This window comes from Schistocerca nitens, chromosome 7 (assembly GCF_023898315.1).
Source record: "Schistocerca nitens isolate TAMUIC-IGC-003100 chromosome 7, iqSchNite1.1, whole genome shotgun sequence".
NCBI lineage: Eukaryota > Metazoa > Arthropoda > Insecta > Orthoptera > Acrididae > Schistocerca > Schistocerca nitens.
Genome location: NC_064620.1, coordinates 603,767,087 through 603,785,829, shown reverse-complemented (window position 1 = coordinate 603,785,829; position 18,743 = coordinate 603,767,087). Strand labels below are relative to the sequence as shown.

At 42.2% G+C, this 18,743-nt stretch overlaps 1 protein-coding gene across 5 annotated transcripts in view; it reads right to left on the bottom strand.

Moving 5' to 3' along the window:
* LOC126194702 (protein croquemort-like) overlaps nucleotides 1-18,743 on the bottom strand; it is a 185,309-nt gene that overhangs the window by 18,138 nt on the left and 148,428 nt on the right. For 4 of the 5 annotated variants that reach the window (XM_049932933.1, XM_049932936.1, XM_049932935.1 and 1 more), the window contains 3 exons: nucleotides 16,975-17,186; nucleotides 11,660-11,951; nucleotides 6,896-6,969 (listed from right to left, as the gene is read on the bottom strand). In XM_049932933.1, the coding sequence (XP_049788890.1) occupies nucleotides 6,896-6,969; nucleotides 11,660-11,951; nucleotides 16,975-17,186 (578 nt within the window). Of the gene's footprint in view, nucleotides 1-6,895; nucleotides 6,970-7,051; nucleotides 7,956-11,659; nucleotides 11,952-16,974; nucleotides 17,187-18,743 lie in introns of those variants that run through there. The other variant, XM_049932937.1, reaches the window with a different exon arrangement.

Genomic DNA, 18,743 nt, shown 5'->3' with positions numbered 1-18,743 from the left:
TGGAGCAGTGTGCACAGAGAGAGAGAGAGAGAGAGAGCGAGAGTGTGTGTGTGTGTGTGTGTGTGTGTGTGGAGGGGCGGGGGAGGGATGTGTCCGGTGCTTATGAGGCTACGAGGTCCACCATCACCTTTAGTTGGTTGGTTGGTTGGTTATCAGTCCCTTTTGCCGTGGTCACACAGGTCTTGGATGGAAAGAATCCTATTATTTACAAATCTGGGAAAGGAACAAAATGTGTAATACGAACTGTGTAACTACACAGAAGGAGAAAATGAAAGATGCAAGCCAATGTGATGTTCAAAATAACCTTTAGGTCTACCTTTAGGCAGAACGCACAGCAGCTACCTCTTACTTCCCTGTTACTGTATCTTCCTTTTTTAACCATTTGAGATGATATTTGCCCCCCATTGCCATTAAGGGTTTCAATACTATTGGATTACTTTATGGTTTGTCACTGAATGAATAAAAATGCTCTTGGTCATTAAGTGGAGACCATCTAAGTCACACATGCATTTTTGGCACTGAAGATCTATCACACACAAGTGGAGGGGTTGGAAACAATTAATGCAGCTGTCATTTCTACAAAGCACCAATGTTTTTGTTTCTGGATGAGGTATCGAATACTTTGCTGCCCCCTCTTTATACCTCCCGAGGAGATCACAAATGTAAAATTAGAGTTTCGAGCATGCACGGAGGCTTTCCGGCAGTCGTTCTTCCTGCGAACCATACGCGACTGGAACGGGAAAAGGAGGTAATGACAGTGGCACGTAAAGTGCCCTCCGCCACACACCATTGGGTGGCTTGCGGAGTATAAATGTAGATGTTTTCTGCCGTGTTTCATTTCTTTAGATGGAATGTTGCACAGTAAGAGGGTTGGTTGGTTGATTTGGGGAAGAGGACTAAACAGTGACGTCATCGGTAATATTGAATGAGGGAAGGAAATGGGCCATGTCCTTCCAAAGGAACCATCCCAGCATTTGACTGAAGCAATTTAGGGGAATCACAGAAAACCTAAATCAGGATGGTCGGACGTGGGTTTGAACCATAGTCCTCCCAAACACGAGTTCAGCTTGCTAACCACTGTGCCACCTCACTTGGTAGTAAGAGTATCAGAGGCCCACCTTCCACTTCCTGCCTTGCACAACATTTCTTAAGAAGATCTGCTTCTGGCAGCACTACGCTAACACCTCACTTTTATTTCATAAATTTTCCTTTCTAAAAGACACTTACACACTAGCTTTCAGCCACATCCTTCATCATCAGAAAAGGAAAACATGTACATTCATTCATGCAAGCAAGCACACATTACAGCCATCTCCAGTAGCATGGACTGGGATTCTACTGTCACCTAGAATGGAAGCAGCAAACTGTGGGGGGAAGAAAGGGGAAGGGATAGCAGTGTATGGTGGGGTGAGGGAAGAGCACTGTCTGGCAGGCTGTGCAAGGACAAGAACTGCCAACAGGCACTGCATTAGAGGCTGTGGGGCAGGGAGATAAGGGAATGGGAGGGAAGGAGAGAAACGGAGCAGAAAAGGAGAGGTGCCGGGAATGATAGGCGGGTGCACTTTCAGACGGTGGCAGAAAAAGAGGGCGAGAGATGAGAACAGAGAGGAGATGGAAAATGTTAGGTGGAGAGTTGGGGCAGTATGTCACTGTAGGTTACGGCTGGGATAATTTTGGAAGCAGAGAATACACTGTAAGGATAACTCCCATCTGAATAGTTCAGAAAAGCTCGTGGGGGAAGGGAAGATCCAGATGGCTCAGGTAGTGAAGCAGTCATTGAAAACAAGCATGTTATGTTCAGCTGCATGTTGTGTCATAGGGAGGTCTACTGTGCTTTTTGCCACAGTTTGGAGGTGGGCCTTCATCCTGGTGGACAGGTGGTCAGTAGTCATACCAATGTAAAAAGTTGTGCAATGATCGCAGCAGAGCTAGTAAATGACATGGCTGCTTTTACAGGTGGTCTGCCCTCTAATGGACTAAGATAAGCCTGGGACAGGACAGGACAGGACGGGACTGGACTAAGAAAGCTGGGTGGGTGACTGGGCTGGGTCTTTCACACAGATATAGCCCTTGTGGCAAGGCGTTAGGACTGGAAGTGGCATAGGAATGGACTAGGACGTTGTGGAGATACAGTAGGTGACAAAACAGCACTCTAGGGAGGGGGGATCTTGGGTAGGACATCCCTAGTTTCATGGCATAAAGATAGAAAATCAAAGCCCTGGTGAAGGATGTGGTTCAGTTGTTCCAGTCCGAGGTGGTACTGGTATTTTGTGGCTTGTTCTTGGGAGTAGTTCGAGAATAGGGGAGGGGGTGGGGTGTCACGACTAATAGCAATGAACATCTGTTTGCGGATTAGATCTGGTGGATAGTGCCTGTGTGTCAAGGACTTGGTGAGACCCTCAGCATACTGGCCTACGGAGTTCTTGTCACTGCAGGGACCTTGTCCCCAGGTGGTCAGAATGTGTGGGAGGGATATTCTGGTAAGGAAGGGATGACAGCTGTCTAAATCAAGGTGCTGTTAGTGCTTGGTGGGTCTAATGTGGACAGAGGTGTGAATGGAGCCATCAGAGAGGAGGAGGTAAACGCCCAGGAAGGTGGCATACTAGGTTGAGGAGGACCAGATGAAGTGTACGGGAGAGGTGACGAGGCTGTGACAGAATGAAAATAGGGTGTCCTAGCCCCGAGTCCCGATCATTAAGTTATCACCAATGAACCTGAACCAGAATAAGGATTTGGCCCATAAACAGCTTGGCATAAGCGAGTACCATGCAGGTGCCCATGGCTCTGTCGCACATTTGTTTGTAACCTCCCATTCAAAGGAGAAGTAGTTGTGACTTAGGGTAAATTTAGTAATGAGGAATGATGTGGGTTTGGAGTCTGGAGGACATTGGGAAAGGTAGTGTTCAATAGCAGTAAGCCCACGAGCATGAGGGATGTTGATGTATACAAAGGTGGCATCAACAGTGACAAGTAGGGACCCATGAGGTAAAGGGCTGGGGATGGTAGAGAGACTGAAGGAGATGGTTGGTATCTTCAATGTGGGACTCAAAATTATGGGCAACTGATAGGTGGTGTTGGTCAATGAGGGCCGAAATTCTTTCAGTGGGGACAAAAACGGTTCAAATGGCTCTGAACACTATGGGACTTAACTGCTGTGGTCATCAGTCCCCTAGAACTTAGAACTACGTGGTCATCAGTCCCCTAGAACTTAGAACTACTTAAACCTAACTAACCTAAGGACGCCACACACAGCCATGCCCGAGGCATGGCCACTCCGGCCGGCTCAGTGGGGACACAATAACTAGCTACAATGAGGTGACCGGACAGTTGGGTTTGTGGATTTTGGGGAGCATATAGAAGGTGGGTACACAGATTCTGGGAAGGGCCTAAGACTTTAAGCAGGAATTGAAAGTTATGTTGGACTTGTGGTATGGGATCACTCTGTCAGAGTTTATTAGGTGGATGTGTCCGATAAGTGGCAGAGCCCTTCTGCACGACAGTAACTGTGATTCAGAATGACAGTGGTGGATGATTTGGTCAGAATTTGTTTTGAGGTTGTGTATGTCTGTCCTTTCTCTGCTGAAAGGTTGGTGTTCTGAGGAAGGCACCTGTGGAAGGATGGCGAGGAGGTACGCAATTCCTGGAAGGTGACCAGCAGGTGCTTAAATAGGAGGAAAGGGGGGAGGGAGGGGGAGAGGTTCACAATTGGATGGTGGTATGAACTGGAAGAGGCAGGTTTCAGTGTTTGGATTATGTTGGCTTTGGTTGGAAGGATGGTGGCAAAGAAGTGTTATTGCAGGGATTGGGAGAACGAGAGTAGGTCTTTGACAAGTCCAGCATGGATAAATCAGGTGTAGGGCTAAAGGTGAGGCATTTGGATAGGATTAAAACTTTTATGAGATTAACAGTTGTGGTTCTTACTCATTCCACCAAAACCCCCAGCCCACAGAAGTTTCAATCCTTTCTGAAGATCTCATCTTTGGGCCTACAGCCAATTTAACCATGTTGGATTTGTCAAACGACTACTCTCCTCTTCTCAATCCTTGCAACGGAAACACTTCTTTGCCCCAAATCCCTCCAACCAAAGCCAACCTAATTCTAACACTGAACACTGCCTCTCCCAGTTCATACCACCATCCAACTGTGATCCTTCCCTCCTCCCACTCAACCACCTGCAGGTCACCTTACAGGAATTCCATACCTCCGACTTTGCCACACCAACCTTCCCCCATTCCTTTACTCAGAGCAACAAACCTTTCAGCAGGAGAAAGGACAGCCATACACAATCTCAACACAAATTCTGACCTAATCATCCTACCAGCAGACAAAGGTTCCACTGCTGTCATGAATCACAGTGACTACCTGGTGGAAGGCCTCTGACACATGACTCTTCCACCTATAAACTCTGCCAGAGTGATCCCATACCCAAAGTCCAACATAACCTACAATCCCTCCTTAGAGACTTAGGCCCTTCCCAGAACCTGTCCCCTGAATCCATTGCCCTCCTCACCCCTATGACACCCGGCACACCCACCTACATGCTCCCCAAAATCACCTGTTTACGGGCCATCTAGAGGAGACCTCCCTTGCCTCCAAATGCACCAAACCCCTACTTGGTTCAGGTTCATTGATGACACCTTAATGATTTTGACTCAGGACCAGACAACTTATCCTCATTCCTTCACAACCTCAACACCTTTTGTGCCACCCGCTTCATCTAGGAGGAAAGGGGGGAGGGAGGGGGAGAGGTTCACAATTGGATGGTGGTATGAACTGGAAGAGGCAGGTTTCAGTGTTTGGATTATGTTGGCTTTGGTTGGAAGGATGGTGGCAAAGAAGTGTTATCATTGCAGGGATTGGGAGAACGAGAGTAGGTCTTTGACAAGTCCAGCATGGATAAATCAGGTGTAGGGCTAAAGGTGAGCGTGCTACCTTCCTGGATGTTGACCACCGCCTCTCTGATGCCTCCATCCACATCTATATCCACATTAAACCCACCAACAGCACCTACATTTCAACAGTGTCATCCCTTTCCCACCAAAAAATCCCTCCCTTACAGGCTGACCCCCTAGGAACGATGTATCTGCAGTGACAAGAAGTCCCTTGTCCAGTATGCTGACTCAATCCTCCCACCACCCCCAAGAACCAGCCATAAGGGAGGGCCTCTTTCGTCACACAATACTATCTTGGAATGGAACAATTACACTACATACTTCACCAGAGCTGTAATTACCTATCATCATGCCATGAAATGAGGGACATCCCGCCAGACTTCTGTCACCCACCCAACCTCCATAACAACCAACTACATTCCTATGCTACTCCCAGTCCCAACCCCTTGCCACAAGGATCATATCCCTGTGAAACATCCAGATGCAACACCAGCCCACACACCTAGCACTCCTAGTCCTGTCCTGTTGCAGACTTATCCTAGCCCATCAGAGGCTGGGCCACCAGTAAAAGCAGTTATGTCATTTACCAGCTCTGCTGCAATCACTGCACAGTTTTTTACTTTGGTACGACTACCAACCAGCTGTCCACCAGCATCAACAGCCACCATAAAACTGTGGCCATCAGTGAATTAGACCATCCTGTGAGACAACACGCAGCTCAATACAACACGCTTGATTTCAATGGCTGCTTCAGTACCCAAGCCATTTGGAACCACCCTTCCACCACCAGTTTTTCTGAAATGCTTAGATGGGAACTATCATTAACACACATTCTCCACTTCCAAAATTATGCCAGCCTCAACCTGCAGTAACATACCATCCTTGCACCCTCCACTGAACAGTTTCCACCTCCTCTGTCCTATCACCTCCTCCTCATTATCGTTTCCCACCCTGTGTGTGCCGCCTTCTGTCAAAACACCTGCCCACGTTTCCCTGCTCCTCTACTATTTTGCTCTGTTTCTACCCCCATCCCTGCCCCACAGCCTCCCAATGCTGCACTATATATAATGTACACAGTATGCACAGTATCTGTGTGTGTGTGTGTGTGTGTGTGTGTGTGTGTGTGTGTGTAGGCGCACGCCTTCTTCTGACGAAGGCTGTGGCTGAAAGCTGATTTTTTAGTGGCTTTTATTGGAGCCTGTCTGCAACTTAATGTCTTCTCTTTATGGTGAGTATCAATCTATCTTTTTTTTTACATTGTTGATAATCCAACATGGAGTTTCCATTGTTTGATAAATTTTCACTTTACTTCTTTACAATTTCCACATATACTGTAGTCAACAATAAGCAACCGCGGTGATTGTTGCAAGTCAATCTACTGTTGGCCACTGCCAAGAATTTATTTGCACGCGAATGATCATCAAGCTATGCTGGGTAGTTTTGCGGTCAAAATCATCTAAATGTAAAAGCAAACTAATTACAAATATGGAACTGGACTAAGAATGGCTCGTGTTAATAAAAAAAGACTTTGTACAAAATAAAAGACTGCAGTTTGAAATAAATTTGTGCATGTTACTGAAAATATTCAAAGTATGTAAAACAGATTCAACTTCAATGACTTTTAATTTCAACTGCTAACATTCAATATTAAGCAGAGTACTTATTTTATAACAGCCAGTGGTCACAGGAAATACTCTGTAACTTGTATTGTTACTAGCCTTCAAGTAACAGACAAACATATGAAAAATGATATAACTGTTTACAGACAGGTATGGGTAGGTTGTAGAGATATTTTTCACTGTAGTTGTTACAAGCAACATAGTAGATTATTAAAAATGGTGCACTGAATTCAGATTCTGAACGCCTTTTGCCACATTTAATAGATTTTTACATCAAATCTATAAATAAAATCATTGTTACCTATTATTTAATAATTAATGGCACTAAAATATTTGTGTGCTGATTACAGAAAATTATACTTCCATGAGACTAACTATACTTACTTAATGTGTTTCACAGGTTCGAGCAGCAAGTTCAACATCAAACGTGCATCCACAAACATGGGTGCTCCAGTAGTCTGGAAGGAAATAGATATTCACTGAATTTTAATCACAAGATACAAAACTGTTTGTCTTTTAAAGCACACACATCATACAATTCTTTTAAAAGGAGCACAATTCTTTTGAAAGCCTGAAGAAATCATGAAGTTTCACAAGGATATAAAGATAATTTGGAAACACATACATGCACTGAAGTATTTGAACACTGCTGACATTTTTATCATAAATGCTAAATATCCCCATGCTGACAATATATTTCAGTATTGTTTCAAATGTTTCATTTTACTGCTTCAATTTCCTTAGCAGATGCAAATGTGCAAGGTTAGCATTAAACTTGAACAATGCACTAATACTATTTTCACAAACAGTCCACCAATTACCATAAAAGGTAACGAAATTCAATAATTTTCTGATGGTACACCACAAAATAACAACTGCTCTAATTTATCATTTCCTCTTTTTTCCAAGAGTTCTGGTTATGAAGTCATGTCGTTTGCTGCTTTCAGTTTGTTGCCACTTTGAGTGGTTTGGGTGTCAATTTTCTTTGATGAAGTAACCATGTAACTACAAGTCCGACTGGTTGGCCGTGCGGTCGAACGTATGGCTTTCCGGGCGGAAAGGAGCACCGGTCCCCAGTACGATTCCACGCGGCGGATTTGTGTCAAGGTTCGGTGAGCCGGCCAGTCTGTGGATGGGTTTTAGGCGGTTTTCCATCTGCCTCGGCAAATGTGGGCTGGTTCCCCTTATTCCGCCTCAGCTACACTATGTCGGCGATTGCTGCGCAAACAAGTTTTCCACGTACGCGTACACCACCATTACTCTACCACGAAAACGTAGGGGTTACACTTATCTGGTTTGAGACGTTCCCTGGGGGTGTCCACCGGGGGCCGAACCGCACAATAACCCTGGGTTCGGTGTGGGGCAGCGGAGGGGTGAAGTGGACTGCGGTAGTTGTCGTGGGGTTGCGGACCACTGCAGCTGCGGCGGAGCCTCTCCGTCGTTTCTAGGTCCCCGGTTAACATAACATAACATAACCATGTAACTTCTCATTTTGGACTCACAATGCTTAGTTAACATTGTCCCAGATCTTCCCACCATAAACCAATTTGATGTGGTCACTAGGAATCTAGCCCAAAACCTCCACTTTAGAAACCAGCAACTTTGAAGAGATCGCAAATGTATGAACCTTTAACATAGCATTTGGCCACGAATCATTCCATATTTTTTCTTAATGTTTTATTGGGTTACTGATGATTGACACTGGAATTACTTAAAATAATGACATACTTAAAAGTATTTAATTACAATAAACTTTTAACAATAAATACACATAGTCAGTGAACACACTGCCAGTAACACGACAAACATGAATTAACTATGTGATGCTTTTACAGTATGGTCATGTAATTTGTAGTTTTCAACCAGTAGATTTAGTAGGTGTTTTGCACACTGACAGGAGGCTGAAATTTCTGAATTTACAATGGTCCTGACTGGGATGCTAGGTCTGTGAGTCTCTGGTTGGCATCCAAGAGTGTGTGTAGTGATATTATCCTTTATCACTTTTCTTTTCCCTGTACCATATAGCATGCCATTTACATTTTCAGCATTTTTGCCTATTTTTTACTAACCTGCTTTAGAGCAGTTAATACACTGTTCACAATGCTACTTCTCTTCTGCCTTCACATATAACAAAACACATTGCTTCTACTACAAAATTTATGTAATCAACTATTTATGAATTCCCAGTCACGTTTTATGAGGTTAACCAGTTCTATACAGAGGAAGTGAGGTGCAGAACCTACATGGAGAAGAGAGCTTTTGGGAGTGTTGTGTCTTATTGGTCTGAAATGTAGACAGAGAGAACCAAAATAAGAAAGTTCTGAAATAAGATAACAGAGGAAGTGAAATGGATTGACAGAATGAGAAATGAGGAGGTGCTGAATAGGATAGGGGAGGAGAGGAACTTTACAAGGATGATACACGAAAGGAAAACATCTTGCATGGGACACACATTATGTGGAAATTTTCTACTATGGAGAATCATGGAGGGAAAAATAGAAGGAAAAAGAGCAACAGGAAGAAAAGAGAAGGAGGATGCTCAGGATAGAGACACAAAGGATACTCAGTTGATACCCGGCCGAGGACAGATTTACTGAATGAAGCAGCAGCATTGGTTGACTGTACTGTGTGTGTTTTTGGGTTCAGTGATGTTTTTTCTGGGCTCCACTATTTCTTGCACAACAAGCATTGTTTGTATCAGATGTGTTGAACATGGCATGTTGTATTGTTTTATACATGCATTGTCTTTGGCCTCAGGACCTTCTGTTTACATTTGTTTATTGATTTTTCTGATGTTTTGCCAATACGAGAGGATGGCATTGCTGTTGGTGGACTGGAGTCAAGCCCACGGCCAGAAGTTACACTTACTTACCACGTCAAAATCTGAGGGTCGGTCTCTGGTCATTACTGCTGCCCCTTGTTACCTGCAACAGTCATTTGCACAACACAGGAATCCAGGATCTGTTCGTATTAAGACTTCCTTCTTTCTTGTTAAGACTACATAGCCACTGTCAGATCTGTGAATTTCTACAGCTTCCCTGAACAAACGGCTATGGTAGCTCTTCTCCAAAGTCAGAACCTGCGTCTCAGTTAATTTTATTATGCTGTCAGTGTCTCAAAGCAGGTCTTCTGCTATGCCCCATTCATCCACCTGTCCCTGCCTACATTACCATTTATGTTTGATGAGCCTGGTGCAACCCTGAGGTTTTTCCAAGATATATAACCCATATGGAGAAGTCTTGATAGCTGTCCAGTCCAGTCACACAAAAAGAGAGAGAGCTTAATTATATAATAAAAATGTTTGCAATTGTGGATTCATACTGCATATGTAATCACGATTTCAATGTAGTAATCATTGGTCTACTGCTTTATTAATTTAAAAAATGATGAAATTAACTGGCCCATTTAATCATTAATATCAATTTTTCCCAGCCAACAGAAATCAATGACGTTGAATGTTAAATGGAAATCGGTAATGTTACAAGCTGTTATATTCAAATTTCAGCAGTAGACACACCAATGCACTCACTGACCTGGCACTGCAACAAGTTACCCAGCTTAAACGCCAGGAGGTAAGACTGCCCAGCTGGCTGGAAGCAGCAGCAACTGTCTTCACTGCCATTCCTAGTAAGGTTGACTACTGGAACCATTTTTACTTGAAGGAGACATGCTACTGTGCTGTGTCTGAATTTACAAGACCACAGAGAGACTACACTGTGCCCCATTCAGCTGCAGATCTTAGAAGGTAGCACATTGTTGCTGCCAGGAATGTGGTAGTTGCCGCCGTTTTATTGTACATGAGCTGGCTTCCATCACTTTAAAAGAAGCCTTGTGCTGACTGAGTTCAGTTTTAGTTAGAATGCTAAGTGACAAAATGTCCATGGCTAGTTTGATAATTTTTACTACCCCACTTGCACCAATACCACGATTTCAACAATGCAGACATGGAAAGCACTGTCACACTGCCTGTCTCTGGTTTTGCATCCACAGCTCCTCATGACTAATCACCTTTCCCCCTTGTTGTTTACTGCCAAAAACACATCACCATTTACCAAATACCATTCTCTATGTACATGAGGTGAGTTTTTATAATGCCCCCACCCCCTCCCAATAAAAAAAGATATTTTTCTTGTCCTTCAGCAAGATGGCTGACTTTTGGACCGATTTCATTCCAATGTCTAATGAGATTATCTCACATTTATTCTGGTTTTAGACGAACACTTTGATTTATTCAAGTTGCTATCTGTTAACAGCCCCCCCCCCCCCCCCTCCGGTCCCTTCATTCTGTAAGTTCTTAATTCTGGCAATCTAAACACTTGCATTAAGTGAACAGATCCAATGTCTTCATGGTCAGTGAATAGAAGATTGGTAGGTGAGACTTCTTTGCCATGTGCTGATCTGAGACAGTATCTGATCATCTTGATCTGTTTGTATATAGTCTTTACACTGTGTATTCACAATGTATTGCAGATCCTGTCTGTCATCCAGCGAATGTATGTCACAAAGACTGTACCCGAGATTTCTTCTTCTTACATGTTAATCTGCTGGCTGTTAGGGTTTGTAACACTTCTCACATAGCTGATGAAGTACCTGTTATTCTTCAGAATGCATTCCAGGGCTTTCATCCCACTTTCGAGATGCTGCAGCTCAATACTTGTCTTCCATCCATTATAAGTTTGTTAATCTTACCTCTTTTGTGGCTCAAGTGATGATTTGAAAGTTTTTAGATATCTGATAGTGTTTGTCAGTTTGATACAAGCTGTGGGGGGCCAGGTCCTCACCAGTCCTCATAACCAGTAAATCTGGACAAGGTGGCTGTTGATCCTTTTCTACATCCATAGTAAATATAATGGTAGCATGGAGATTGTTCGGATGTCTTAGGAAGTGGCTGAGCTGTTTCTCACGATTACTACAAACAACTAATGTGTTATGGATGTACCTGTAACCCACTTAGGATTACGCAATGCCAAGCCTAGCAAACATCTTCCAAAATTGTCCACGAACTAACTGCCAACCACTGGGCTACATGGCCTACACACTGATGATAAATTTTAGTACTGCAGCATGCTTAAGGCATTTTGTTTACAAAGAAATTTAAGTACAGGAACAACCACTGGTTCAGTCCAACTATGTTGTAAATATACTTACAGGTTCAAGACCAAGTCTTAATTTGTGTTTTTCTGGATCAGGCTTCAGTCCCTCAACGGCATCAAGGAGTGATGAGTCAGACAATAAGAAGTGCGGCCGTGATACAAAGACAGGTGCATTATAGCGGCAAGCAGATACATTCAATAGGCCAGCAGGTACACATTCTGTATCTTGTAGACATGTGCAAGATGCTTCAGGGTCACTATTGTTGAATGCATTGTCCCGCAAAAGATAGCTATAGCCTTCCAATCCATTTAACTCTGCTGCACCACTGTATTTCAACTTCAGTGTCCTGTAAAAATTAATTACAGTGTTTCAACAAATCTTCACTCTAAAACCCAAAGGAGAGAAGTCCATCCTTAAAAATATATCACAATTCTCTATACTAATAGCAGTGCTTTTCAGATAGCATAGTTGTTATCACACATTTTCCCTGCAACCTCTTATTAGCGGGATACAGAGTTCTTCGTAAATTAAAAAAACTCCTGCCAGTGCATTTAATGATCACAGTCTTCAGGCGAGTTTGTATCAAGTGCAACAACGCATCTTCCCATGTCTATGAATATCCAGCTTATTAAACTTTTAATGATTAACGGAAAATCTCATATAAAGATGTGAAACAAATACTAACAAAGAGATAGAGGGGCTGGCCAGTACTTACCTCAGCTCAGTACAGTCGATGGATACACAAAACAGAACAGAAAATTTGCGTTCCTAGCTTTCGGAACTTTGTTCCTTCATCAGGGACGAGAGAGGGGAAAGAAAGGGAAGAAGGGAAAGTGGATTCAGTTACTCACAACCCAGGTTATGAAGCAATAGGAAAAGGAAAACAGGGAGGGTAGCAAAGATGGAGGCATGGTTGTCAGAGGGAAGCCAAAGATAATTCTACTGTAAGTACTGTGCCAGCTTCAAACCAAAGAGGATGCATACAGAAGTAAAGAGGTATATAATATAAAGATAAACACAACTATGTAGGATGAAAAGATGCATGAATGGCTAAAGAAGAAAGGGAAAGAGGAGAAGACTGAAGAGTAAATGGGAGTGAGGTTGTTTAATGTAGGTTCAGTCCAGGGGGATGGCGGGATGAAAGGATGTGTTGGAGTGCAAGTTCCCATCTCCGCAGTTCCGAGGGACTGGTGTTGGGTGGGAGAAGCCAAATGGCACATACGGTGTAGCAGGTTCCTAGGTCCCCAGAATTATGCTGGAGGGCATGCTGTGGGGGGCAATACCCAGTAGCAGAGAATGCCCTCCAGCATAATTCTAGGGACCTAGGAACCTGCTACACCGTATGTGCCATTTGGCTTCTCCCACCCAACACCAGTCCCTCGGAACTGCGGAGATGGGAACTTGCACTCCAACACATCCTTTCATCCCGCCATCCCCCTGGACTGAACCTACGTTAAATAACCTCACTCCCATTTACTCTTCAGTCTTCTCCTCTTTCCCTTTCTTCTTTAGCCATTCATGCATCTTTTCATCCTACATAGTTGTGTTTATCTTTATATTATATACCTCTTTACTTCTGTATGCATCCTCTTTGGTTTGAAGCTGGCACAGTACTTACAGTAGAACTATCTTTGGATTCCCTCTGACAACCATGCCTCCATCCTTGCTACCCTCCCTGTTTTCCTTTCCCTATTGCTTCATAACCTGGGTTGTGAGTAACTGAATCCACTTTCCCTTCTTCCCTTTATTTCCCGTCTCTCCTCCCTGACGAAGGAACAAAGTTCCGAAAGCTAGGAACGTAAGTTTTCTGTTCTGTTTTGTGTATCTATCGGCTGTACTGCGCTGAGCTAAGTACTGGCCAGCCCCTCTATCTCTTTATTAAACTTTTACTCATTTGTGTCACCCATTATGTACAATGCTACTACAATATTTTTTTTACAGCAGAAAATATACTATTACAGATTTCTCTTAACACTGTGATGCAGCCAAAGAAATTTGAGAATAATTTCCAAATTTACTGCCTGACCAGTGTGATCCAACAAAACAGCATATTATATAAGAGAACACAGCAGTTACAAACTATGGCTATATGTAGAAGGTTTAAATGTTTGGTGTACTGGATCTCTTCTGAAACATAAGTTGTCTGTTTCCAAACCAATCATCACTCAGATCTGTATCAGGATTATATTTTATTTCTTTACCATTGCACAAAATCATTTCAGGGAAATTTTAAGACCTCCATGGTTTCATGGAAAGAGCAATTTTCTTCTTTTCTCTATCTCTATCTAAGTTAGCATTAAAAGGTTAATTATTAATCCTCCTCACCTCGCTACAAGTGGCGCAGTCTCATCCTGGGCTCTGAGTGACCTGAACCTTCTCTAACCTATCCCTCTCCCCTCACTGAAGAAGGATCTTATGTTTTCTTAGTGTCAAGAATGTGAATGAAGATCTCAGTTAACATCCTCTTTCAAGACTATAAGCTGTGTACTTTTATGTGTGTGTATTGGCAGTACTAAAAATTTTGCCTCCTGAAGATAAGCACTGAGCAGCACCCTTGTCTCATAACTTTTTTGTTTTCTCAATTGAAATTTCCTTTTGATGCCAGTATGTACTGAAACTCGCCCCTTCTCCCTTTCCTTCCTCCTTGCCAAGGTGCCTAAATGATACAGATAGCCATACAGGAGGTGCCATGACATGGCATTAATACATGGAGAGGCCAGACAAATACATAGTTCCTGAAAAGGGGCAACAGCCTTTTTAATAGTTGCTGGGGCAATAATCGGGATGATGGAATGACCTGGCCTTTTAACATTAGCCATCATGGCAAAATTGCTGTTTACAGCAAGGGGGAAAACTGTAGCTGTTATTTTTCCTTAGGACATGCAGCTCTACCGTATGGCTTAATGATGGCATTCCCTGGGTAAAACATTCCAGAAGTAAAACGATCTCCTATTTAGTCCTCTTGGTGGCGACTACTCATGAGGACGTTGTCATCAGAAAAAACAAAACTGATATTCTACGGGTCGAAGCTCCCCATTCTTTAATCGGTTAGGTAGATTAGAGAATTTTAAGAGAGAGATGGGTAGGCTTAAGTTACATGAATGGTAATTAGTGAAGTGTGGTGGCAGGAAGAACAGGACGTCTGACAAATGAGTACAGGATTATCAATGCAAAATCCAATAGAGGTAATACAGGAGTACATATAGTAATAAGAAAATAAGAACACAAGTAAGCTACCACAAACAGCATAATGAATGCATTATCATAGCTGAGCCAGATACCATATTACATTTTTATATACCAACTACATGTACATATGATTGAGCCTGGAAGGATTAATGATGAGATAAAAGAACACACACACACACACACACACACACACACACACACACACACACACAGTTAAGAGAGACAAAAATTTAATTGTGGTGGAGGACTTGAATTCAATGGTAGGAAAGAGGAAGTCAACTGTTAGAATTTTGCATAGAACATAGTTTAAACATTGCTAAGACTTGGTTTAAGAATCATTAAAGAAGGTTGTGTATGTGGAAGAGACATGGAGACACCAGAAGATTTCAGATTGATTATAGTGGTAAGACAGAGATTTCAAGAAAAGATTTTAAACTGTAAAACATTTCCAAGGTCAGATGTGGATCCTGACCATAATTTATTGGTTACTGACTGCAAATCTTAATTGAAAAAATTGCAGAAAAGCAGGAAATTATAATGATATAAGACAAGGACAAGGCCTCATAGAAGTCTGCAAATGAGAAAAGAAATATTGAATTTAACCGACAAAAGGAGACAATATAAAAATTAAGCTGAAAAAAGGAATACATATGTCTTTATACATTAATCTACTCACGAAGTGGCAGCAGGGGAACACACATACAAAAGGTATTACAATTTGTAAGCTTTTGGAGCCAGTGGCTCCTGGAAGGAGGGTTCAAGTGGAAGGAAGGGAAGGGAAGGAAAAGGAGTGGTGAGGTTTAGGAAAAGTTGCCCAGAAGCCTGGGTGAATGAGGTGGAAAGGTGGAAAGAAAATAGAGGAACTAAACAAGAGAAATAAAGTTGAAGACAATATTATAGAAAGAGGAGAGGAAGCAGATTAAGATGACATGGGAAGTATGATTATGAGCAGCATTTGACAGAGCATTGAATGACCAAAGTTAAAATAAGGCACCTCATTATTACCAAGATCCTTGGGAGAGCCAGCCTGACAAAACTATCCCACATGATATGTAAGGTATTTCCAAACCATCAGTCCAATATGTCATTCTTGCAGTTATAAAAGTCGAAGAGCACAAAAAGAAAGCAATAGTTCAGAAGGGAGTGAGGCAGGGTTGCAAGTTTTCCAGTCTGTACTGTGAATAAGCAGGAAAGGAAAGTGAGAAGAAATTTAGAAACAGAACTGAACTTGTGAGTCAAAATAGGGCTGTGTTTTCTACCTGTGACAAGCAGAGCAATACCGAGGTGCTGCCATGACCCTGACAGAACTGCCAAACCTGCATTGCCCGACACCCCCTCCCACCAAGACGGATTGACTGGATGGAGAGGTAAGCAAATTATAAGTCTCATGCACTATTTTTCCATACTTCCTCTGCTGTAGTGAGTCACTCCACTCCTCAGTCAGCATAAAGTGGCAAAGATCTGAATCCTTTTTGCTAAATAGCACATTCGCAACTGTTTTTTAATTTTACTTACTCCCCAACCTTTTGGGGTCCTACAATACCATAGTGAAGTAGCAGCAAGAACTCCATTAATGACCATAAGCAGGCAGCTGTATGAAACTTGCACACTGCAGCCAGATAAATGATATCTGCAATAGTTCTGGTTAGTTCTTAAACAGAGTTTTTTTCTCTGGTTAACTTTTTGTTCCCCAATGTGCCTTCACCCTCAGCGAGGGCTTATTTTGTGAACTCCTCAGTACGGCCCTGGCAACGAGGAAGACAGCTAACTTTTTTCTAACAAGCTGTACAGTCATCCCATTCTTACAGCAACTGACCTGCCCGTGGTGTACGTGAGGTGCCAGGGAAGCATAGCCTTTGTGCCCAGCTCTGTGTTATATCTTTTGAAATTCCTTCTCGGGATAAAGATGAAAGAGAATAAGGAAAGATATAGATATACATGATGAAGTGCAGAAAGTCACTCCTAAGCCTGTATCATGAATGAAAAGTGGTACAGTGAATATATCCTACTAAAACTGCATAGCTCAGACTGTGAGAAGAAATGGAGCAGCATTGGCCACTTGCAAAATGCATTAACATTAAGCAATGCTCTGACCTCATTTCTGATATTTTCCAAGTTCACCACAAAATAACTGAAATAGTCAATCTGTCCTGCAACAAAAATAAGGAGAAATTACTTACATACAAATGTCAGGAGCAAATATCCCAACATCATTTTTATTTCTGATTGGCCCCCAGAGTTCTCCAGTGGTGCCCGTGACATCGCTGCATGGTCGCTCATAGTAAGGTGTAAAATTGTTGTAATTCCATTCGGCAACTGTACCCAGAAGCTCGATGTTGTCCTTACCAGTATACATATTGAACACACCATCATACGTTTCTGAACCATTACGCTGTAAATTGAAAGGTCAGTAAGTTATTCTGTATGATACCACTCAGATTACAAGGCCAGATTTAGATGCCAACATGCATTATGGTAACATGTGCACACACGCATACACATGCACAAGATGATAAACAGTTTCTGAAAACAGGTGGCTCTTCAGTAAAATTGTGCAACAGACAAGCAAGTGGCATTGCAAAGCCAATGCAAGTAAGAAGAAATGATACGTGAGAATGTATGATTAGAAGAAAGTTTGGAAAAGATTTTTCTCCCACTGCATGTTGTTAACCTATGATAAGTGATTTTCCTATTTTATTATTGAATACACACAAACCTATCAAATTTTTGGTTATTTTCATTTCACTTTAAGGAGCCTAGAGCTCCAGAAACTAGTCCGTTAATGGCACGTAGAGTAAAAATTGTTCTCAGTCACTACTAGTTGCCCTCACAGCTGTAAAGACAATCAAGTGGCTTAATGCCTGTACAGATTTTATTCAAATTTATTTGTTTCTATTTTGGCAAGTTCTTTCATTATTGTCACCTTGGTCTTGGTCTGAGAACTGTTTGATGTAGCTCTGCATCCTAGTCTACCTCGTGCAGGCCTCTTCAGCTCTGCATTACTGTACCTGCTTACTGCGATCAAGCCCTGATCTCCCTTTTTTACTACCAAATGAACTGTTTCTATTATTTTCACTGTCGTTCCTGCCATTTTATAGAAGCCAGTTTTACAACGATTCTCAAAATTTACATTTCATTTATTTTGAAAAACTTCCATTACAGAATCAATGAATTCCTTACCATTTCCGTTCATCACAAGTATACAGTTACCAAGTAACATCGACAAGCATTGAGAAATAGTAATATCTGTATTCAATTAGTGTCAGTTGTATGTCATAGGTTGTTTCATTTCATTTTTCATACCTCATCTGTTTTCAGGGAACCTCCAACACGCATTTTATACCCTCCACTACTAGTGCTGTGACCTGCTGTCTGCGAGTGATTATTGCACATTAATGTCAAACACCACATTAATGTAACTGTTAAGATGTTGTCGCTGTCCCATCAAGTTCACAACAAACTGGAAACAAGGACTGCAATTCTTGAGAAATCAGCATTATGTAATGTTTACCAGAACTCATTATGAGAAAAAATGGATGGCGTTTCTGCAGAGAAAAGCTCCCAACATATGCATAAGGACTTGCAACTCCACTAGCAACTCCCACTCCCCGTCATTTGACTGATTCTCACTATTTCTGGCAGTGTACTGATGTAACTTCGTATCTTCTACAGCTCTAATTCTAATAAAACTTTTATCTGTTTTAAAGTCATCTCACATCCTCCAAGAATACCATATTTTATTTATAACCTCTTGTAATCTCAATGAATGAATTGATTGGTCAACCAATCCGCAGAGCGATACATCAAGCCAGCAGCAAATCGCTTAGGCAAATGGCAGTGGCAAATTTAAGGACTACTACAATTTGCCTTGACCTCACTTCTCCCAGGTAGCTAATGTGTACTACATGCTCTCCAGTTGACTTATTTATGAAGACTCTGTGATACTCGG